This window comes from Heterodontus francisci, chromosome 8 (genome assembly GCF_036365525.1).
Source record: "Heterodontus francisci isolate sHetFra1 chromosome 8, sHetFra1.hap1, whole genome shotgun sequence".
Classification (NCBI taxonomy): domain Eukaryota; kingdom Metazoa; phylum Chordata; class Chondrichthyes; order Heterodontiformes; family Heterodontidae; genus Heterodontus; species Heterodontus francisci.
In genome coordinates this window covers 103,535,039-103,559,068 of record NC_090378.1, presented here as the reverse complement: position 1 = coordinate 103,559,068, position 24,030 = coordinate 103,535,039, and the positions used below count along the sequence as shown (strand labels likewise).

Sequence of the window (24,030 nt, the reverse complement as noted above, 5' to 3'; positions counted from 1 at the left end):
CATCCCACTTCCTACGAGGACTCGATTCCATTCTTCCAGGTTCTCTCTCTCTCTCCATCACATCTGTTCGGACGGTGCAACCTTTCGTACTAACACTTCCAATTTGTCTTCCTTTTCCCTCAAACAAGATTCCCCCCCCACTTTGTCAGGGATCTCAACAAAGTCTGATCGATTTCACGCACTTCTGCTCTCACCCCTTCCCCTCCCTCCCAGAGCCACGATAGGGTTCCCTTGCCACCCCACCAGCCTCCGTATTCAACGGAACATCCTCCGCCATTTCCGCCACTTCCAGCATGATGCCACCAACAAACACGTTCCTTTCCCCTCCCCTTTCAGCATTCCCAAGGGACCTTCCCTCCACAACACCTTGGTCCACTTCTTTCCATGCAAGCGCAGGAGATGCAACACCTGTCCTTTTACCTCCTCCTTTCCCACTGTCCAGGGCCCCAAACACTCCCTCCAAGTGAGGCAGTGATTTATTTGTACTTCTTTTAATTTAGTATACTGCATTCACTGCTCACAATGTGGATTCCTCAACACTGGGGAGTCAAAACACAGACTGGGTGACCGCTTTCCAGAACACCTCTGTCCAGTCCGCAAGCACGACTGCGAGCTTCCTGTCGCTTGTCCTTTTAATTCTCTACTTTGCACCCACTCTGACCTTTCTGGCCTTGGCCTGCTACAGTGTTACAATGAAGCTCAACGCAAGCTTGAGGAACAGCACCTCATCTTTCGACTGGGACTTTGCAGCCTTCCAGACTCAACATTGAGGTCAATAATTTTAGATCATAACTACTGCTCCCATTTTTTTCCTTTTCTCCTGTTTTCTATGTCTCCCACCCCCACCCCCGACACCTTGTTTCTTTCTTAATCCCTTTAATGTGTGTTTGGATGACTGCATCTACACCACATCCAGACACATCTTTTGTTTCTTTACTTGGCTTTGTACCATGCAACCTTTTGTCATTTAATATCTCCTGCCCTCTGCCCTATCACACACCTTTCCTTTTGTTCTTCTTCCCCCTCCCCCTTTTCACTTGCTCAAAACCTGTTACATTTCTAACCTTTACCAGTTCTGATGAAAGGTCACAGACCAGAAATGTTAACTCTGCTTTCCTCTCCATAGATGCTGCCAGATGCTGAGCATTTCTGGCATTTTCTGTTTTTGTTTCACATTTCCTACATCTGTAGTATTTTACTTTTGAATCTATATTGTAATCATTACTGAGTAGATGTATCTTTTTTTTACTTGTTCATGGGATCTGGGCATCGCTGGAGAGGCCACTATTTATTGCCCATCCCTAATTGCCCTTTAGAAGATGTTGGGACCTATCACTTCCAACTGCTGCAGTCCACATGGTCTAAGTACACCCACAGTGCTGCTAGATGGGGAGTTCCAGGATTTTAACCTGAAGGAATACTGATATATTTCCAAGTCAGGAATCTGTGTGGCTTGGAGGAGAATTTGCAGGAGGGTCACTTTTAGGTGGTGGTGTTCTTAGGAGCCCGCTGCCCTTGCTCTTCTAGGTGATAGATGTTCGGGGTTTGGAACGTGCTGTCAAAGAAGCCTTGACTGCAGAGCATCTTGTAAATGGTACATACAGCAGTCACAGTGCAACAGTGGAGGAGGAAATTATGTTTAAAGTGGTAGATGGGGCGCCAATCAAGAAGGTTGCTTTGTTCTGGATGGTCTCAAGCTTCTTGAGTGCTGTTGGAGTGACACTCATCAAGGTAGGTGGAGAGTACTGAATCACACTCCTGACTTGTGCCTTCTAGATGGTGGAAGGGCTTTCGGGAATCAGGATGTGAGTTACTCACTGCAGAATATCCAGGCTCTAGCCTGCTGTTGTAGCCAGAATGTTTATATCACTGGTCCAGTTAAGTTTTTGGGCAATTGTGACCCCCAGGATGTTGATGGTGAGGGATTCAGCGATGGTGATGCTATTGAATGTCAAGGGGAAGGGGTTAGATCCTCTCTTGTTGGAGGTAGTCATTCCTTGGTGCACATGTTACTTGCCATTTATCAGCCCAAACCTGAATGTTGTCTAGGTCTTTTTGCATGCAGGCATGGAGTGTCTCATTGTTTGAATGGTTGCAAATGAAACTGAACACTGTGTAATCATCAAGAAATATGCTCATTTCTGACTTTAAGATGGAGGGAAGGTCACATATTATTATTCATGTGCATTGGCCAGAAACAGTAGGCCAGAATTTGCTGTGACAAGCAAACATGGGAGATTTGTTTAATTTCCATAAGTTTTTGCAGGACAAGTTGCTGCAAGTGGGATATCAAAATAGCGCAATGCTCTCCACAGAGCAGCTGGGATTTGTATGAGCAGGGCAAGCAACTGTATATCTCCTTAAACAATCAGATTGAAGAACTGTTAAGGAGCTGCAGGGTCTGAACCAGGAAGGGTCAATTAGAACACTGCCTTCAATGTCAAAATAGGTACAGAAAGAGAAATAATGAGAAGGAAGGAAGATAAGCGGTAAGAGATATTGAAAAAAATGCCTTTTTAACCCTCCAACTTCAATGAAAAGCTGAAGGAATGAGACTCATGTAAAAGTTAATTTTCAGTGCCAAAGAGGTTGTTTGGCAGTATCTAAGCCTACAGTGTTAAAAAGGGTATTTAGACTGAAATGGACAAGCCCTAACATTGTGGCAAGTTTATTCCCTGCAAGTGCAGCTGGCAGGAACAGACCATTAAAAGGACATCCCGTTCCTTTTTTTAAATTATTCATTCATGGGATGTGGGTGTCACTGGCTATGCCAGCATTTATTGCCCATCCCTAATTGCCCTTGAGAAGGTGGTGGTGAGCTGCCTTCTTGAACTGCTGCAGTCCATTTGGGATAGTTATACCCACAGTGCTGTTAGGAAGGAAGTTCCAGGATTTTGATCCAGCGACAGTGAAGGAACGGCGATATAGTTCCAAGTCAGGATGGTGTGTGACTTGGACGGGAACTTGCAGGTTGTGATGTTCCCATGCATCTGCTGCTCTTGTCCTACGAGGTGGTAGAGGTCGCAGGTTTGGAAGGTGCTGTCCATGGAGCCTTGGTGCATTGCTGCAGTGCATCTTGTAGATGGTACACACTGCTGTCACTGTGCGTCGGTGGTGGAGGGAGTGAATGTTTGTGGATGGTGTGCCAATCAAGCGGGCTGCTTTGTTCTGGACGATGTCGAGCTTCTTGAGTGTTGTTGGAGCTGCACCCATCCAGGCAAGTGGAGAGTATTCCATTACACTCCTGACTTATGCCTTGTAGATGGTGGACAGGCTTTGGGGAATCAGGAGGTGAGTTACTCGCCTCAGGATTCCTAGCCTCTGACCTGCTCTTGTAGCCATGGTCAATGGTAGCCCCTAGGATGTTGATAGTGGGGGATTCTGCGATGGTAATGCCATTGAATTTCAAGGGGAGATGGTTAGATTCTCTCTTGTTAGAGATGGTCATTGTCTGGCACTTGTGTGGCGCAAATGTTACTTGTTGCTCCATTATAATCTCTCTATGAGACTGCCTGACCTGCTGAACGCTTCCAGCATTTTCTATTTCAGTTTCAGATTTCCAGCATCAGCGGTATTTTGTATCTGTCCTCTATTATATTGGCTCTTCAGCTTACTTTGGTGAATTGTGTATTCGCAATAAGCAAAGGTAATGCTTTCCACTTCGGGAATCTTGTATAGTCCCCACAATTTATATTGCTCATGGTCATGACAGGCGACTATCCATTTTGGGCAATTAACGACAATCATTTTCCATCACCATAGATGACAATTACAAAGGCGTCACTTACAGCGTATTAAGCGCGCCGGCTATTTCAGGCAATTCAATAAGCTCTTTGCACCTCATTAAAGTGTGATTACCTTAATTACCTTAATCTCTCTACTTACCATTTTAAAAGCACTGCTAATTTCAGGCAAATTGAAGTGTTTAATAGATGTCTCTCAGCTTGTACGGTTAGCTATTCGCCTGAACGGAGTGCCTCAGTACTGCAGTGCCACTCTTTGTATCAGGCATGTGGTGAAATTATGCTTGGAAGATTTCATCATCTTTTTCTCCATTATCTATGAGAGTACTGTGACCGTCTCCTCTTTCGGATGTTGATGATTCCTACCTGAACAAGACAGAGCTAGAAGCTGAACTGGCTACTGACTCCATCTTAATTCAACACCTTGTGGCTTTACTATCCACGAAAATTACATTAACACAGACATGCTCGCTATAAGCTGTGAAGACTGTATCATCAAACAACCATCTGGTTCACTAATGTCCTTGAGGGAAGGAAATCTGATGTCCTTACCTGGCCTGGCCTACATGTGACTCCAGACCCACAGCAATGTGGTTGACTCTTAACTGCCTTCTGAAATGGCCTCGCAAGCCATTCAGTTCTCAAGGGCAATTAAGGATGGGCAACAAATGCTGGCCTTGCCAGAGATGACCACATCCCATGAAAGAATAAAAAAAATGCACCCAGATAAGGTGCATTAAATGAACAGAAGAAATCTCCGCTACTCTGCTGCATCAATGTACCTTGTCACAAATTTAGAAGAAAACCTCAGAAGAAACCTTCAGACTGCTCTTTTGAGTTTCGCTCAGCAGCCATTCTTATGTCTGCTGAACTGATTGTCAATTCGGTGAATTAGAGGCAGTTTCACAATATGGCCCACACTCACCAGGAAGCGGATTCACACTGTTGAATGATATTTCACATGGGACCGTCAGTCAGCAGATAGTGAAGGTGTAGATCCTATCAATGTGGTCTGCTTCCAGAGATAAGAGGCCAGACATAACCCACTACATGCCCATGCATGCATGCCCATCCCACTCCCCAGTATTCTCCTTTTTGGATTTGCCTGCAGAGCCACAGCAGAGAACATGAATTCAGTAAATCGAGAATTACATACGTGAATCCATAGCAGTGTGTGATGGGGTTCTAATGAACCATTTGCTTTTTATTATTCTTCCCCACACTAAAACATATATTACGCCAAAGAAAAAAAACAGTAGAGATCGTAAGTAGATTTTTTTTTATAGTAGTTCTATTTACTATTGTACAATTAGGTGTAGATCATTTTACTGAAATTGTGTTGCAGTCTGGGATGTGTGATATTTAAACTCTAATTGCAACTTCAAATCTGATTTCATGGATGCATTCCATTTTATAATCAGAGATGAAGAAAGAATGTTGCAGTTCTTGACGTAGGAATCAGTAAATCTTGGATAAGAACTTTTAACACATGAATCTTACTGATTTCTTTAACCTTCTATCTCAATATCATTATATTGTGTTGTGTATAAACTCACACCTTAGTAATGACATCGGGGTGTGCCATTTTTAATATGTTAAAGTGCCAGGAAATAGAGCAAGTGAGTTATGCCATGAATTGCATTGCACCATAGTTTGGTGGCAAATTGCCACCTCTTTGTTGTTAGCTTCACCAAAGCCAAAAAAATACCTTACCCGTCACTCAGCCTTTCATTGCAGTCAAAGGTGATTGTGAATTTGCAGGAGTTTTGCCATTATTCAGACCACAGCCAATTAGACTGAAAAGTGTTGTGGGTGACCTTGTAATGAAATGATTTATGAACAAAACCTGACTCTTGGCCTGGGAGGCAATCAACAGTACCACCTTGGATGAAACAGATCCCAGCAGTCAACAAACTGTTCTGAGTTGTTAAAAAATATATTTATTTACTAAGTGTTTCATTTTTGGCAATTTATTCTTGCCCGCTTTGCCACCCAAAATGTTATTAGTGTTTGAATGCAATTACTTTTAGGGCCTCCATCTATTTCTGAAAGCAAAGAAGGTAAAAGTATTTGTAATGGCCTATCCACTGTGTATTCCTGTATTCCTGATCATTATGGATGACCTGGAGGAGCAGGCACCATGATTGGAGACTGAACGAATTTTACCATCAACTCCTCCCACTACTCCACTCCACTCCAGCAGAGAGTGGACATGAAACAGATGTTTCTTGGGGCAGTATTACGGAAGTTTTGTGCACAGGCTGTGCTTCAGGTACAGTGCAATTAACTATCTGTATGAAATGCTCCATGAAGACCTAAAGTCTCGGTCCACCTCCCACAAGGGCTGTTCAGTGGGAATGATGATGAAGATGGCTCTCAATTTCTATAGCACCGGTTCCTTCCAGCTAGGCACTGGTGACATCCCAACATTAGCCAGGAGCAGAGAGGACCTGCATAAAACAGATGCTCCCTTCTGCAGGGCATCCAACTTCATTAAAGGTAATATGACCTCTGCACAGCAAGGAAACAAATTCCCTTAATTTGCACAGGATTGTTGGCTTGCTCAAGGTGCAGTTGATGGGGCCCATGTACTGCTGAATGTTCTATTTGAGGAACCTGTCACTCAAAGAATGGCTACCACTCGCTAAATGTGCTAATTATCTGCAATGTCCAACTGAGAATTCTGCATATGAGCTGAAAGCTTTTGAGTAGCACTCCCGAAGGGGATGTGCAACCACAAGAGATTACTTTCCAAAGCCTTTTAAAATGTTTTTAAAATTGTAATTAAATTATTAATGTTCGTTTAGATTAACTTAAAATCGCAGCTTACTTACTTCCTAGTGCCATACCTCAATCTGACTTGTGGCACCAATCTCAGCTCCTTACTGTTCCATGTGGCTGATCTGCAGGGTAAGCCATTGGCTGCGCCATCCGTATGGTTCCTATTTCACTGTTGACCTTGCAATGTTGTAGATTGATCAACATGCCACCAAATTATAGTGTAAATATGGATAGATATGAATGGGAAACTGAAAAATTCAAGTAACTTTTTGCTCTGCCAAATATGTTGTTCCAGCAAATCCACACCTATAAACTCAGTTACTGAAGTGCTCTGCCTTGGGAATGTTAATTTTCAATACCTTGTTCCATGCTGAAAGGAGTTTTATCGTTAATTTTTATGGGCATCACTGAGCAAGGTTTAATCATCTCTCAGTTGTTTCACGTTACTTTGCTCCTTTAACACAGTCAAGAAAAATAGCAGGCCAAAGGCAGCACTATGACTGTGCAACGGAACCAACGAGGCAGCTCAAGAAGATTCCAAGTTAGATTCACAGTCCATACCGAATTAGCTAGAGGAGTCTTAAATTGACCTTTGGCCAGAAATGAAAGAAAAAGTCATCCTGGCTGGCCACATCTGATCACTAGCCAGTGATCTCTTTGAAAGTGTGTTTATGTTGACATTGGTGAGGAAGAAGTGAACTCAATTGTAATGCTATACACAGAATGTTGACACACACTGTGTTCACCTCAGTTTTACAGGCAAACACCCACAGAATCTGCAGAGTCAGGAGAGGAGGGAGAAAACTGAGGGAAATGGTGGGAAATGTCTCTTCTTTTAAATCCAGACAAGCTAATTCAGTTTTTCTATATACAAATATTGTGTCCATTTTTTTCAAAAATCTGTCCCAATTTTTTCAAGTCATTTTAAATTTTTTTTCAAACTTCAAGACCACAATAGTGGAACATTGTCAATGCAATATCTATTTTGGGACAGGGCAAAGCTCAATCCCACCATGGTGACCCAATAAGTAATTCCCTTTGTAGGAAGATATGACAAAATATTTAGGAAAGAAGAACTGGGTTCTGTTTCAATACAAATCAGATAAGATCTTGGCCAAATCAAGTGGAACAACAAGTGCCGTATTATAGACAGGAGATAAAATACACTCAGAAAAATGGATGTAACTATTTTGAACACCATAATTAATGGTTTGATTGCGCTAATCACTGGGCACTGCCCAATTAACAAATGCAGTCCTCTTGCAAGAGATTTCAGCAAAGGGAGAAGAATCTGTACAAAGATAATAGGATGCAGAAGGCTGAACAATGAGCAATGAACTCAGTCAGATAGTAAATGAATATTGTTGCCTTTTGATTCCATCTTAGCCACAATCTTGCGTATTATCCAGACCACGCTCTGGAAGTGGTTCAAGAATTCACCTAACTAGGCTCAACTATCACCAGTAACCTGTCTCTAGATGCAGAAATCAACAAGCGCATGGGAAAGGCTTCCACTGCTATGTCCAGACTGGCCAAGAGAGTGTGGGAAAATGGCGCACTGACACGGCACACAAAAGTCCGAGTGTATCAAGCCTGTGTCCTCAGTACCTTGCTCTACGGCAGCGAGGCCTGGACAACGTATGTCAGCCAAGAGCGACGTCTCAATTCATTCCATCTTCGCTGCCTCCGGAGAATACTTGGCATCAGGTGGCAGGAACGTATCTCCAACACAGAAGTCCTCGAGGCGGCCAACATCCCCAGCTTATACACACTACTGAGTCAGCGGCGCTTGAGATGGCTTGGCCATGTGAGCCGCATGGAAGATGGCAGGATCCCCAAAGACACATTGTACAGCGAACTCGCCACTGGTATCAGACCCACCGGCCGTCCATGTCTCCGCTTTAAAGACGTCTGCAAACGCGACATGAAGTCCCGTGACATTGATCACAAGTCGTGGGAGTCAGTTGCCAGCGTTCGCCAGAGCTGGCGGGCAGCCATAAAGGTGGGGCTAAAGTGTGGCGAGTCGAAGAGACTTAGCAGTTGGCAGGAAAAAAGACAAAAGCGCAAGGGGAGAGCCAACTGTGTAACAGCCCCGACAAACAAATTTTTCTGCAGCACCTGTGGAAGAGCCTGTCACTCTAGAATTGGCCTTTATTGCCACTCCAGGCGCTGCTCCACACATCACTGACCACCTCCAGGCGCTTACCCATTGTCTCTCGAGATAAGGAGGCCAAAGAAGTATTGTTGCCTTTTGACTCCATCTTAGCCACAACCTTGCGTATTATTTTGCTATCCTAAAGTTATGCATTTGACTGTGACTATATCCTTAATGTATATAAGCAAGATTACAGAAGATCCAATAAAATCATCAGCAAAATAATCGGGGAGGATGGTGAGCAAAGGAGGCCATGAATATTAAAAAGAAAGAGTTGGGTGGGAAAGAAGACCGAACCTTCGACAAACCAACCCAAGTTAATGGAAAAAGAATCAAACTGAGCCCAACAGAAAACAGCTAGCGTGATTTGAAAGGAAATTCGATAGCTTTGGTGGGAGGTAGAATGACAGTGACTTGTTTAGAAGAGCATGTTGTAAACATTGTCAAAGGCTTTGGAGATATTCAAGGTAAAGACAGAGGATGCACCAAAGCAGTCATTAGCAGAGTTTCACGACCATAAAGATAATCAATGGAATAGCCATGTTATAAACAAGACTGGTGATCACAGATTAGACCATTTTAAAGTTAATGGATAATTTGAAAGTGTGACAAGTACAATAGGATGCCAGGTACAAGTAAAAAAATATTACCTTTGTTTTACGTGGAAGGCAAGTCAAATTTGCAAGAAGGGAAGACAGAGGGAGTGAGAGAGACTGACGCAAAGTAAGTTTAGAGGAGCACATTTTTAAACTAATGGCAGAGATATCATGAAAGTTTGATACCAAAGGACACAGAGATCAGTTTGTTGTCATTTAATAACGAGCAATGCTATCATTTCATCAGATAGTGGGATTCAGTTTCATTCCAAACAACAGAGATTGAACCATTGCTATTCCAACAGAGCTTGTTCCTTTGTTACATGGACATGGAAATTGGTTCATTGTGATTCTATGAAACAGAAAGTGTGAACCAATGCCATTTCATCACACACTGTTCAACCCACTGTTCCTCCATAACACGCAGTTACATGGACACACCTCTTTCGAACTTTCATCATTTGTGAATACAATAAAAAGTTTATTTTTACAATGTGTTATTAACACATTGGCCTGGACTTTGCAATAGCAATGACAGTGAACCTGTCAGCATTTGCCTTCATTACTCCTCTGAAACTGAGCATCTTCTGGTGTCCACACACATGCAATGAAACGCATAAATCCAGAAGTTGCCATTAGTGATTCTCTGGTTCTCCAGATGGTGCACTGTTGAGGTCCCATCAGAATGCAATCAATTAGAAATCATTGAACTGATGAGAACTTCCACTCTTATGCTATAAGTCTGGCTCTAAGAATGCTTGAAAATGTTACACCTCATTTAATAAGATGCAACTGGGTTTTTAATGGGGAATAAGTTCATAATTACTGCTGAATAGCTTCACTGGCCCTGAAAAAGTAACTTTATGTTTGCTGAATGCCACATTTCTCTACTATAAGAAATTTGCTTTTTTAAAGAAAGTTTTTGTATTTTAGTTTCTCTCATAATCCCGTATGTATGTTCCAATCATCCATTTCACGATCTGTAACATGTAAAAGTGCAGAGTTTCAGTGGTGTTTACTTCCTGATTTGCTGTTTCAGAATGCTTCAATATGATTGACTGATACCCTGCTTGATGACATCACTGCTGCTGAATGACTGGAGATCTTGACTTGGCACCAGGTTTAAACTACCATCAAGAAAGGGGAAATCTGTACCACAGAGATCATTAGATCTTTGTGGGCCGCTTTCATCAAGGTCAGTTGTGAGCACTGTTGCTTCACCACGGACCGTGAAATCCAACCCAAGAGATGTTTACTTAGCCATTCCAATGACACCTTTGGCCGAGGTAGAATATGAGCTTACACACGGAATAAATTGAAATTGTTCCCATTCAGCAATTATAATCAACATGGGAGTGAAAACTATTTAAGTAACAGGCAGATTGGAGTGACAACTCAAACTGTGCAGGGCCTCATTTTGCAAAAAGAGATATCAGAGGGAACCTTTTGTTTAATTGTCACATGCTAGATATTTGCACTTTCAAGAGAACTTTGGGAGCCTGAGGAACACATTAAGATTTTAACATCTGAAGAGAGGGCTTACCTGAATATTCTGTCTGACGGCTGTTCTCCCATTACCAGATCAAAACCACGTTGAAACACCGTGTATGGCCAGGGACTGTATAGAATAAAGATTTTAAAATATGCAGTTATTTCTCAGTCTATTTTGTATGACAACAAATACTTCTCCATAATGAGCTGTATTTACATAGTGGAAAGCACTGCAGCAAAAACAAATTTAAAGTCCCCATGGTAGCAAAGAAAAGCTTGGTTATGACTCCCAGTCCAGATCAGGTATCTTGGGGGGAGGGGAAATACATTGGAATAGATTATAGTAATTTGATGTCACTGTTATTCATTTCAAAGATAATCACATTTAAATAAACTGATGTATTTTGCAATAGCTCCATAGATTTACTTTGGAGAACAGTGATAAAACAACATGAATACAACTGATCTGGTTAGTGATATCCCTATAAATCCAAAGTAATGATCCAAACAATATACATGCAAATTCAATTTAGTACTGTTTTCTCCAGCAACCTTTTTGCAGAGTCCATATGCTACATATCCAGAACTGTGCTTTTCCCCACCAATGCTGCAATTATCACAGTTTGCCACTAATTTATTTACAGTGTGCTCTGCCGGTTGTAATAAAAACAGCCAATGTCATTGATTGGTGAATCTGTTTTTATGCTCACGTGAAAATTGATTTTCAGCCATTGAAAATACAAGAACTTAAATTGAAAAGTTATAAAAATGGACTTTGCTTTTAAAAAGTGGACAATGTGCTTCAAAAATGGCCACCAAATGTCAAACTGTATATGTCTGGCAAGGACAAAAGGATACATTGTAAGCTAAGTGTGACAATTACACCCATCCTGAACCCGTCAAGAGACATTTTTGAATTGAATGGGTTCTTCTGAAACAAAAAAGGTGTGAAGTAGAAACCATTGAAAAGTGACAGCAAAGAAAGAGGCCATTCCGCCCATCGTGTCTGTGCCAGCTAAAACAAAACTAGCTGCCAATCTAATCCCACATTCCAGCACCTGATCCATAGCCTTGGAGGTTTCAGCACTTCAGGTGCAGGTTCAGGTACCTTTTAAATGAGTTGAGGGGTTCTGCCCCCAACACTGATCTGGGCAGTGAATTCCAGACACTCACCACCCTCTGGGTGAAAACGTTTTTCCTCATGTCCCCTCTAATCCTTCTACCAATCACCTCAAATCTGTGCCCCTGGGTAATTGACCTCTCCACTAGGGGAAACAGGTCCTTCCTGTCTATTCTATCTAGGCCCCTCATAATTTTGTGTACCTCAATTAAGTCACCCCTCAGCCTCCTCTGTTCTAAGGAAAACAACCCTAGCCTATCCAATCTTTCCTCATAACTGCAATTTTCAAGTTCTGCCAACATTTTTGTAATTCTCTGCTAAACTCTCTCCAGAGCAATTATGTCCTTTCTGTAGTGTGGTAACCATATCCTGAATCCTGGGTTATTGTCAGTCACCACAATGAGGAAAATCTATGTCTCCCAACAGAGGCAAGGTGTGAGACCATTTTGACCTTAAAGGTAGCTCTCTGAAAAGAGAGAGAGAGAGAGACAGAGATACCCAGCATAAAAATCATGAAAACTTGTCCAGCTGAGAACTGGTAGAAAATCCAGCAAGCCAAACTAAGTTCCCTGTTGTGAGTTCTACATTTCAACTTGTGCAACAGAGAACTGAAAGTGATCTACTGTCTCTAGACTGAAGATCCAGCTACCAAAGAAATCTACAAAATGCAGGCCTGCAAATTTCAAGAAGAAATAGACTTCTGAAAAGATTCAACAGGTCATCGAGAATCGTAAAAACCTACCTCACTTCAAACCCCTTAGCCCTTTTCCTCTCTATCTCTTCTTGTGTGTATGCGTGTGAGTGAATGTGTGTACAAGTGCGGTTGCAACCATTTCGTGAGTGAATATTGCTCATTCGTTAATTTTCTGTTTTAAGCTGACAAGAAAATCTGTCACTGTTTATTTGACAAATGAAACACAAAGGGGTTAAAACCCTAGTAACAAAAACACTCGCTGCAGTCAAATGGGAGTTGAACAGTGGGGACCACCCACACCCCTCATTATGTAGTCGTAACACTGGATTCCAGTTAAGGTAGTCACTGCTAAGTTCAAACCAGGAAAGTAGTTAATGACAGTGCAGAACCATAGATTTGATTGGAGGTTTCTTTCGTAGATGAAGAACATTCATTACAAAACAACCATTTAAAGAACAGACTTAGGGCATCTAGTTTACATTTTACACATTTCTGAATAGTCCACTCAAAACTGGACAAGTGGTAATCCTGATGCTAATAACAGAGTTACCACGGATTAGGTTAACCTTTGCCTTTGCATGGGTCAGTATCTGCTTGGCTCATTATGGGTTAGTGCATCCTTCCAGGACTTGAGTACATAACCTAGGCTGATACTCTATTATTGTACATTTGGACAATTGCACTGCAACAGGTTTTGTCCTTCTGATGGAACATTAAACCACACCCCTGTCTGCCCGTCCTAGCAGTTCAGCTGGACCTTAAAAATTCCATGACACTATTTCAAGAATAGCAAGGGGTTCTCCCAGCTAACATTTTTCAATCAAGCACACCCATCACAGATCATCATTGGCATCAACACACTGATGGCAATCGAGACAGTGAAAGAAAAAGCTATATCACATTCAAACATCCTGAAGCGCATCAGACTCAAGGGGAAAACAAACAATGATCATTCATCTTTATTGCTGTTTCGGGGATCTTGTCGTGCATATCATGGCTGTATGATTCCTATATGTCACTGCACTTCAAAGTAATTTATTTTATATGAAGCATCTTGAGGCACCTCTGACAGCTGTTACAAGGCATTATATAAATACAACTCTTCTCTCTTTTTCAATCTATCTTTTGGTTATCCAAAAATAAAATGGACTTTGGAACCTGTGTAAGACACAATTTAAACAATCTGGGAATTATTTTGAAAATTGCTAATGGATTGGCATAGGTAAGAAAATGCAGATATATTTAAAGTTCTCGAGAAATTGATTAAAATAGTGGAATACATAAAATAAACATTGAGAATATAGAAGGTGTTATGACTGGGTGAGGAAGGGGTCTCAGGCTCCCCTTTTGCCCCTTTCCTGGTTTGGCCAGAACAGGGTTTACTTTTAAAACACAGTGTTTTTTAGCTTAACACCTCAGTGAGTCCTTGCTCATTGTTCTCTAACTGTAATTGTAAATGAACCAACCAGACAAGTTTTCTTAGGTTTAAAACAAGAAAGATGTATGTTTATTAGCCTTAACACTCTAACTTGGTTAAAATTACTAAAATACATGACACAACCACACTAGAATGCATACGAGATAAACACACACACAAATAGATACAGAGGGGGAGAAATAATTAAGTGGGGGGGGGGGGGTTTGGAGTAGTAAATGGAATTTGGTTACTGTCTTTAGTTTTGCTGTAAAGTCCTTGGTTGGAATTGCAGTCTTGTAGTTCTCACTGGGGCCCAATACACACTTTCAAACTTGCTTCTCTGATACCAGAAGGCTGAAGAGGATTTCTGTCTTGAGGCTTAAGCTGCCTCCTTGGGTCCTTGGGACTTGGCTTGAGAGACAGGCAGAGAGAGAGGGCTTCCTTCTCTTTGGCCTTCAAATTGAAATCTGCTCAAAACCTTTCTGTGAGGCACAATTCAAGCAGTTCACAGTTTGGCCAGCAGGAAAGTCATGTGACCAGCTCTTGGTTTGAAGCAGCATCATCTGCGAGGATTGTTGATACTTCAAAGTTCTCCAGTCACACTCAATGGGTGTGGAGTTCTGGCTCTTACACAAAGAAGGTTGATTGTTATGATTGCCTAGACCAATCTTGTTAATTGAATCAATGAGCACTTCCATTGTCTCTTTATTCAACTGTCTCTCAGAATAGAAATGTGCAGCCATGTTTTAGCTGTCCAACTCTGTGATCTTTTTGAAACAAGTTCTGTGCAATGTCCAGTAAAAAGGTTTAAATAGTGTTCCATCATTCAAAATTAATATGTTTCCATTTGGCAGGTGTGGTTTCCATCACAAAGAAAGGATAGGGATGACAAAAGGTAGAACAGATTTTTATTTAACTTTATTAATTCTGTAATGTTCTTTGGCCTCCTTATCTCGAGAGACAATGGGTAAGCACCTTGAGGTGGTCAGTGGTGTGTGGAGCAGCGCCTGGAGTGGCTATAAAGGCCAATTCTAGAGTGACAGGCTCTTCCACAGGTGCAGCAGAAAAATTTGTTTGTCGGGGCTGTTACACAGTTGGCTCTCCCCTTGCGCTTTTGTCTTTTTTCCTGCCAACTGCTAAGTCTCTTCGACTCGCCACACTTTAGCCCCGCCTTTATGGCTGCCCGCCAGCTCTGGCGAACGCTGGCAACTGACTCCCACGACTTGTGATCAATGTCACAGGACTTCATGTCGCGTTTGCAGACGTCTTTAAAGCGGAGACATGGACGGCCGGTGGGTCTGATACCAGTGGCGAATTCGCTGTACAATGTGTCTTTGGGGATCCTGCCATCTTCCATGCGGCTCACATGGCCAAGACATCTCAAGCGCTGCTGACTCAGTAGTGTGTATAAGCTGGGGATGTTGGCCGCCTCGAGGACTTCTGTGTTGGAGATACGGTCCTGCCACCTGATGCCAAGTATTCTCCGGAGGCAGCGAAGATGGAATGAATTGAGACATCGCTCTTGGCTGACATACGTTGTCCAGGCCTCGCTATCATAGAGCAAGGTACTGAGCACACAGGCTTGATACACTCGGACTTTTGTGTTCCGTGTCAGTGCGCCATTTTCCCACACTCTCTTGGCCAGTCTGGACATAGCAGTGGAAGCCTTTCCCATGCGCTTGTTGATTTCTGCATCTAGAGACAGGTTACTGGTGATAGTTGAGCCGAGGTAGGTGAACTCTTGAACCAATTCCAGAGCGTGGTCGCCGATATTGATGGATGAAGCATTTCTGATGTCCTGCCCCATGATGTTCGTTTTCTTGAGGCTGATGGTTAGGTCAAATTCATTGCAGGCAGCCACAAACCTGTCGATGAGACTCTGCAGGCATTCTTCAGTGTGAGATGTTAAAGCAGCATCGTCAGCAAAGAGGAGTTCCCTGATGAGGACTTTCCGTACTTTGGACTTTGCTCTTAGACGGGCAAGGTTGAACAACCTGCCCCCTGATCTCGCTTGGAGGAAAATTCCTTCTTCAGAAGAATTGAACGCATGTGAAAGCAGCAGGGAGAAGAAAATCCCAAAAAGTGTGGGTGCGAGAACACAGCCCTGTTTCACGCCACTCAGGATAGGAAAGGGGTCTGATGAGGAGCCGCCATGTTGAATTGTGCCTTTCATATTGTCATGGAATGAGATGATGATACTTAGTAGTTTTGGTGGACATCCAATCTTTTCTAGTAGTCTGAAGAGACCACGTCTGCTGACGAGGTCAAAGGCTTTGGTGAGATCAATGAAAGCAATGTAGAGGGGCATCTGTTGTTCGCGGCATTTCTCCTGTATCTGACAAAGGGAGAACAGCATGTCAACGGTTGATCTCTCTGCATGAAAGCCACACTGTGCCTCAGGGTAGACGCACTCGGCCAGCTTCTGGAGCCTGTTTAGAGCGACTCGAGCAAAGACTTTCCCCACTATGCTGAGCAGGGAGATTCCACGGTAGTTGTTGCAGTCACCGCGGTCACCTTTGTTTTTATAGAGGGTGATGATATTGGCATCACACATGTCCTGAGGTACTGCTCCCTCGTCCCAGCACAGGCAAAGCAGTTCATGTAGAGCTGAGAGTATAGCAGGCTTGGAACTCTTGATTATTTCAAGGGTAATGCTGTCCTTCCCAGGGGCTTTTCCGCTGGCTAGAGAATCAATGGCATCACTGAGTTCCGATTTTGTTGGCTGTATGTCCAGCTTATCCATGACTGGTAGAGGCTGGGCTGCATTGAGGGCAGTATCAGTGACAGCATTCTCCCTGGAGTACAGTTCTAGGTAGTGCTCAACCCAGCGGTCCATTTGCTTGCGTTGGTCAGTGATTATGTCCCCTGATTTAGATTTAAGGGAGGCGATCTTATTGATGGTTGGCCCAAGAACTCTCTTAATGCCACCATACATTCCTCTGATGTTTCCGGTGTCTGAGGCCAGCTGAATATGACTGCATAGGTGTTGCCAGTATTCATTTGCACAGCGCCTGGCTGTTCTTTGTGCAGTGCTTCTGGCTGCTTTAAGTGCTGCGGATGTTAAATCGCTGGGGGCTTTCTTGTAGTTCAACAGTGCAATGCGCTTAGCGGCTATGACAGGTTCCAGCTGTTCATTATGAGATTGAAACCAGTCTGCATTTCTCTTCGCACTTTTGCCGTCGGTGGTCAAAGCTGACTCATCGATGGCGTCTCTGATGTGGGCCCACTTGGTCTCAGCATCCCCTGTGGGAGTGTTTTGAAGGGCTGTTACAAGTGAATTTAGAAATTTTTGTAACAGCTGTGGATGAGAAATTCTGCTCGTGTTGATGCGCGGGTGGCCCTTCTGCTTGGGATGATGCAACTTCTTTGGTCTGAGTCTAACCTTGCTGCACACCAGGGAGTGGTCGGTGTCGCAGTCCGCACTGTGGAAGCTGCATGTGATTTGAACACTGTTTAAGGAGGCTCGCCTTGTGATGATGAGGTCTAGCTGGTGCCAACGACGCGATCTTGGGTGCCTCCATGAAACCTGGTGACAGGGTTTAGTGTGAAAGAACGAGTTGGTGATGCAGAGGTTATGATAGGTACACAACTCAAGCAGTCTCTGCCCTTTCACATTCATCCTTCCAACGCCATAGCGCCCAAGGCAGGAGGGCCATGAGTCATGGTCGGCCCCAACCCTGGCATTAAAGTCCCCCAGCAGGAATAGGTGTTCGGTGTTGGGGATGCTGCTAATGATGTTATGGAGTTCCTCGTAGAACTGATCTTTAGCTTCATGTGGGGAGCAGAGTGTTGGAGCATAGATGCTGAGTAGGTGTACTGGACCAGAGGTGGTGAGCAGTCGGATGGACAGTATGCGTTCCGAGCCATTTGAGGGAGGCTCTATCATGCTGAGCAAGGAGTTTCTGATTGCGAAGCCCACTCCATGCTGTCTTGGTTCTTCAGGATCCCTGCCCTGCCAGAAGAAGGTGTAGTCTTGCTCTGCTAGAGATCCACTTGCGGGGAGGCGTGTTTCCTGAAGTGCGGCAATGTCTACATTGAGTCTACTGAGCTCGTTGTTAATGATGGCGGTCTTCCAAGAATCGTTGATTTGTGTCAGGTCTTCCGACAGGCCAGGACACATAGTTCTGACGTTCCAGCTTGCAAAGCGAAGGGCTGGTATCTTCTTTCCTTTTTTCGTGTTGTTTGGTGCGGTGTTGCAGTCCACCTTTCGGGCAATGACCCTGAGCTCCAAGCACCCATTGAAGCAGGTAGACTGTGGCGGGACAGAACCTTATTGACCGGGGGGCTGCCGTGTTTGAGGCGGGCGGTAGCTGTCCAGTGAGGTGCGATGACCTCTCCCACCAACAAAGGCAACCTGTGGTGCCCAGTTTCTACGCCAATTTATCTGGACTTATAACCCGTAACTGCTGCCTTCCGTGTTGTTTCAGTCGCTGTGAGGCAACTATGGAGTGACCTCTCCATGGCGCATGCCTGGGCGAATTTATGGAGGTTGAGAGTTGCCTAATCGCCAAAACCCCCCTCTCGGCTTTTCTGGTGGGATCCAAAGGAGTGCAGAGCACGATGTTTGGCACCGGTATGGCTGCAGGACCTGCCGGAAACATGCCAAAGGTGACACATGACCACCTACGGGGTTCCGCTCCGGATTTTCTGTTTGGGTTTACTCCCTTAGCCTTGGTCTCTCCCAAGATGCCCACAAGGCAGTGGGGTTGTTAGGGCCCCTACACAGGTGTAGGATGATGCCGGTGGGAGGAGGGAGTGCGAGGGGAAGGGGTGGAGGGAAGGGGGTGCGAGGGGGAGCTGGGAAGGGGGCTGTAAGGGGGTGGGGGGGTGCAGGGGAAGGGGGTGCAGGGGGAAGATGGTGGGAGGGGGGGGCTGGGACGGGGGTGGGAGGGGGGAGCGGAGTGGGGGGTGGTGAGTTGAGAAAGTGGAGCTGGGAAGGGGAAGTGGTGGAAGGGGAAGGGGGGGAAAGGGGGTACAGGTAATATGCCATTTCCTCAGTTCCCACCATCGACGCCTGGAAATCTCGTCCGTGTCCTTCGGGAGGTGAGCGACATCCTCTGTAATTCTGTAATATTCTCGGACATTAATGTAATATTAAGTCAGTCTTGAGTTTGTGTGGCATGAAATTTCTTAAAGTGGCCAGTGCAGGGGCACTGGAGTTGCCGAGGGTTTCAACAATTAACAAAAGAAACTGAGCTAAAGAAAACATTAGTCGTTGATGTGCACCAAATGTGGGATGTTCAGACTCAGACATATAGAAAGTATCAAAACAAAGATCATGGAACATGTGCGTAACAAATGTAACTTAACGTGGTGGTAACTGTATTAAAAAGGAGAACTGAAAAGACTGGAGGATTTGCACGAGAACCAGTAGTCATTTCAGACTGCAATGAAGAGCACATCTTTTGAGAACAATGTTAAATTGGCATTTTCAAGTAGGTGAGAATGAGGGGCGTAAAGACAGGATACAGACTGAAGTGGAGGAGAAGGCAAGTAAAGCAAGTGACAACTAGTTGAGAAATGCCACGAGATTAGATTGACAATCCACTGCAACGGGTGGCCATTAGTGAACTATATGAATACTGAATTGTATAGGAATGATAGTATTCAAAGGTCTGTAGTACTCCAAAGAGAAAAAAAAAATACAACCAGTATTTAAGGATTTCTGTAATAAAAGAAGCTGAAAATATTATTTCTAGAAAAACAAAGCAGGAATGTAAAGAGTTAACCAAAAATGTTAATATACATGCTAAATGTAAATATAGTCCAGAAATCCCTAATCAAAAACAAACAGGAAGGAAACAAAGCAATGCGGGGCACTTGCACAGCCACTTTGAATAAATTATCAACTGTGTATGAAATGCTGCCCACAAAGGTGTGCTAACATGTGAAGCAAATCTGGTAGGAATATAAAGAACTTATTTTTAGGTCTATATCGTCAACTGACAAGGGAAGTGGTTTAGAGCTGGCAAATTCCTGGAATTGGAGCGTTCTCACCCATGCATATCCAGACACAAAGCTGTTGTGTTTTCTCATGTTGCCCTCTTTGGCACGAAAGAGCACCATCCCCAGAAAACAGTGATCCAACAAACGTGGCAGGTGATAGCTCATGGAATGCATGCTGTCAGTTACACTGAGGACCTGGCTTGAAATGTCAAAGAAAAAGACAGATCCAAAAGAGCTATTCAACAGCTTTCGATACCAAGTAGCTGCCCCAGGATACTACTAGACTTTTGCTACTCATCAGTCCAAAGCTTTTCTACAATTTTGCAGTTATTTGAATGCTAAAGATAACAATCAGCAGACAACATACACTGATGGTGTACCAGCCAAACTACTGAACCTCAGCTTCCCAGGCATCCCACTATGGAACCATCCTTCATGTGTAAAACTAGAGGATGGTTATCAACAAGTAATTTGACCAGGGAGAACCAGCAGCAAAACGTGCTCATGTTCCCATCGAACACACCCCCATGCATTATCAAGAAGGTTAACCTGGTAAATGCTTACCAAGCATTTTGGTAAATTATGCTGTGCAGTTTTAATCTGCAGTGGCAAGGCTGGTGAGTGTACTTTACCCACAGATCCCAACCAGTTATGCAGGAGTTAATTGATCAGCTTCCTTTCAACAGTTGTCCATGAAGTCACTCTGATGGATTTTTAAAATTCTTTTATGGGATGTGAGCATCGCTGGCAAGGTCAGCATTTGTTGCCCATCCTTAATTGCCATTGAAAAAATGGTGATGAGCTGCCTTCTTGAGCCACTGCAGTTCCTGTGGTGTCGGTACACCCACAGTGCTGTTAGGAAGGGAGTTCCAAGTTTCTAACCCAATGGCAGTGAAGGAATGGTGATATAGTTTCAAGTCAGGATGGTGTGTGGCTTGGCGGGGAACTTGCAGGTGGTGGTGTTACCATGCGTTTGCTGCCCTTGTTCTTCTAGGTGATCGAGGTCACGGGTTTGGAAGGTGCTGTCGAAGGGCTTTGGCGAGTTGCTGCAGTCCATATTGTGGATGGTACACACTGCTGCCACTGTGCGTGTGTGGTGATGGGAGTGAATGTTTAAGGTAGTGGATGGGATGCACATTAAACTAAGGAATCGTGAGTGAGATCAAATGAAGTATAGATTAAGTAGCAGTTGAAATTATGTAATGGAGTCATTGATCTTCTGTCATTATCCTTTAGGACATTAAATGGAATTAAAGGTCTGTGGAATAACAATATACATAAATAAAAGTACCTTTCTTATCTGATCAGAAAATTACTTAAGACAAGGGGACAGCTCTTTAATTTTTGCAATTGTGATTCAACACAAATTATTCAGGCAAGAAATCTCTATAAGTAGGAGGGATGTCTCTTCCTGTCCCCCTCAAAAATTAATTGGACTATTTCTTTCTTGTGTACTTTCTTCATTTAATATTTCTTTTCCTTAATACACCCTTCATATTTTAAAAAGAAGTGGATCCCTGGAATGTCCCAGCCAACTCTTTAGGCTTTTGGTTTGTTTGAACTTTTTTGAAGTCCTTTGCAGATTTTTTTCTGCTCTAAATTTTTTAACCATTGTACTCGCAGGCCTGTATATTCCAATTACCAGCCCTTTCAGGCAGGAATCAAACTGACTATTTTCTCGTCCTGGTTCATTTGCATTCTGTGAGACGCATGGTGAAAAAGGCAACCTCTGAGCTGCCTGAAAAACTGGCCAGTTTTTTTTTTGTCTATTTATTCCGAGCTATTCTTGGTGACTCCACATGGCAAATCTCTGAAAGCAACTACACAGGCTGCCCTATCAACCTTTGAGCACTGCATGCCAGGACCTAGCAGGCTGCTCTTACATCCAGCATTCAAGTAGGACAAGTGGCAAGAAACATTGCAATTTAATTTGAATGCACCTGCCTATTTATGGGCATTTTAGGCTGCCAGCTTACCCTTGAGAAAATGGCAGTAGGCACAGCAGGAACACCTCTTGCCCTGTCTGCAGTCTACCCTAAGTCCACCAGACCATCAGCAGGATGCAGCAAGACAGTAATATTGCTACAGCTTTGGATCCAGACTTGAATTTGTTATGCTGATCTTGGGCCCTTGTAATTTTCCTGCGCATGAGTTCAGATATTCCTTCATTCAATGGCAACAGGTTTGACTTACTGGGTTTGCACTTTGCTTTGTTTTCTAACAAAATAGATTCTGTCATTCAAATTCTGTTTCACTGCTCAGAAATGTCCCTGAAATGTCAGGGATAATTTCAAACTGTAGCAAAGCAGCTGATCTGTAAGTACAGTCAAAGTCACTGCTGTCTCTGTGTCTCCCCGACTCGTGATCTGCCCAGCCTCCTGGCTCGTTACATGGCCAGAATTTGAGTCAGCTGTGATATTGAACTCGTATTTCCTGGACCCAAAATGAGCTGCAAAAGCAACTCAGTCTGCCTGTCTGTACAACAGCTGAGCTTCTCAGCTGCCTGAAATATTGCAGTCAAAGTGACAATAGAGTCAATTAGAAGAATCTCTGTTCTTTTCCCCAAGTCTGCAATCTCTTAGTATTTCAGTTAGCTGCGAGATTTAGTGTTCTACCTGTGTACAATGAGCTGACTGCTTTGTCATAACAGAACAGTCTCCCTAATTTTTCACCCAGCAGTGAAAGTTAATAAAAAGTGCCAAGGATAAAGTAAATGTTGCCGGTACTTGCAGTGGTAATATGTGCCTGCCTGCAAGCGGCATCTAACAGCAAGAAATGGTCCTACAAAGTAAGGAAATAGGTAAGAATAATTATAGCATATTAGACGATTCCAGCCTTATTCATTTGGTCAGGAATGGGAAACTTATCTGACTTCTCTGCTCCCTATGTTAAAGGTGAGGCAAATAGTCTGTCCCAGTTGATTAGCCTCAAGAGAAAGCCAAGCTGAGTACAAACAAGGGATCAATTCTGGGATACTTAAGATTGTGCTTTTACACACCAATCTATCAGTAGTTGACATAAAGAAGTTACAGAGGAAGGATGGCTGTATAAAGTAAGTAGCACAGAATTCAGTTTTATGGAGTACTGCTTCTACACAGTAATAAACTCTAGGGGTTTGGTGAGCGAAGGAAGCGGTGCTATTCAGGTATTTAAAAAAAACAAAGACCGATCCAAAGGAGGGAATGGAACACAGCGAGAACTGAGAGTTGACTTTTTTTATTCATTCATGGGATGTGGGCGTCACTGGCCAGGCCAGCATTTATTGCCCATCCCTAATTGCCCTTGAGAAGGTGGTGGTGAGCTGCCTTCTTGAACCGCTGCAGTCCATTTGGGGTAGGTATACCCACAGTGCTGTTAGGAAGGGAGTTCCAGGATTTTGACACAGCAACAGTGAAGGAACGGCGACATAGTTCCAAGTCAGGTGTGTGACTTGGAGGGGAACTTGCAGGTGGTGGTGTTCCCATGTATTTGCTGCCCTTGTCCTTCCAGTTGGTTGAGGTCACGGGTTTGGAAGGTGTTATCTAAGGAGCCTTGGTGCATTGCTGCAGTGCATCTCGTAGATGGTACACACTGCTGCCACTGTGCGTCGGTGGTGGAGGGAGTGAATGTTTGTAGATGGGGTGCCAATCAAGCCGGCTGCTTTGTCCTGGATGGTGTCGAGCTTCTTGAGTGTTGTTGGAGCTGCACCCATCCAGGCAAGTGGAGAGTATTCCATCACACTCCTAACTTGTGCCTTGTAGATGGTAGACAGGCTTTGGGGAGTCAGGAGGTGAGTTACTCGCCTCAGGATTCCTAGCCTCTGACCTGCTCTTGTAGCCACGGTATTTATATGGCTACTCCAGTTCAGTTTCTGGTCAATGGTAGCCCCTAGGATTTGATAGTGGGGGATTCAGTGATGGTAATGCAGTTGAATGTCAAGGTGAGATGGTTATAATCTCTCTTGTTGGAGATGGTCATTGCCTGACACTTGTGTGGCGTGAATGTTACTTGCCACTTATCAGCCCAAGTCTGGATATTGTCCAGGTCTTGCTGCATTTCAACACGGACTGCTTCAGTATCTGAGGTGTCACGAATGGTGCTGAACATT

The 24,030-nt window shown here is 43.7% G+C and overlaps 1 protein-coding gene across 1 annotated transcript in view; it reads right to left on the bottom strand.

Moving 5' to 3' along the window:
- The window catches only part of astn1 (astrotactin 1), a 2,863,484-nt gene that overhangs the window by 1,304,814 nt on the left and 1,534,640 nt on the right, over window positions 1-24,030 (bottom strand). Inside the window, exon 9 of the mRNA XM_068038084.1 lies at window positions 10,819-10,893. Within this exon, the coding sequence (XP_067894185.1) occupies window positions 10,819-10,893 (75 nt within the window). The remainder of the gene's footprint in view (window positions 1-10,818; window positions 10,894-24,030) is intronic.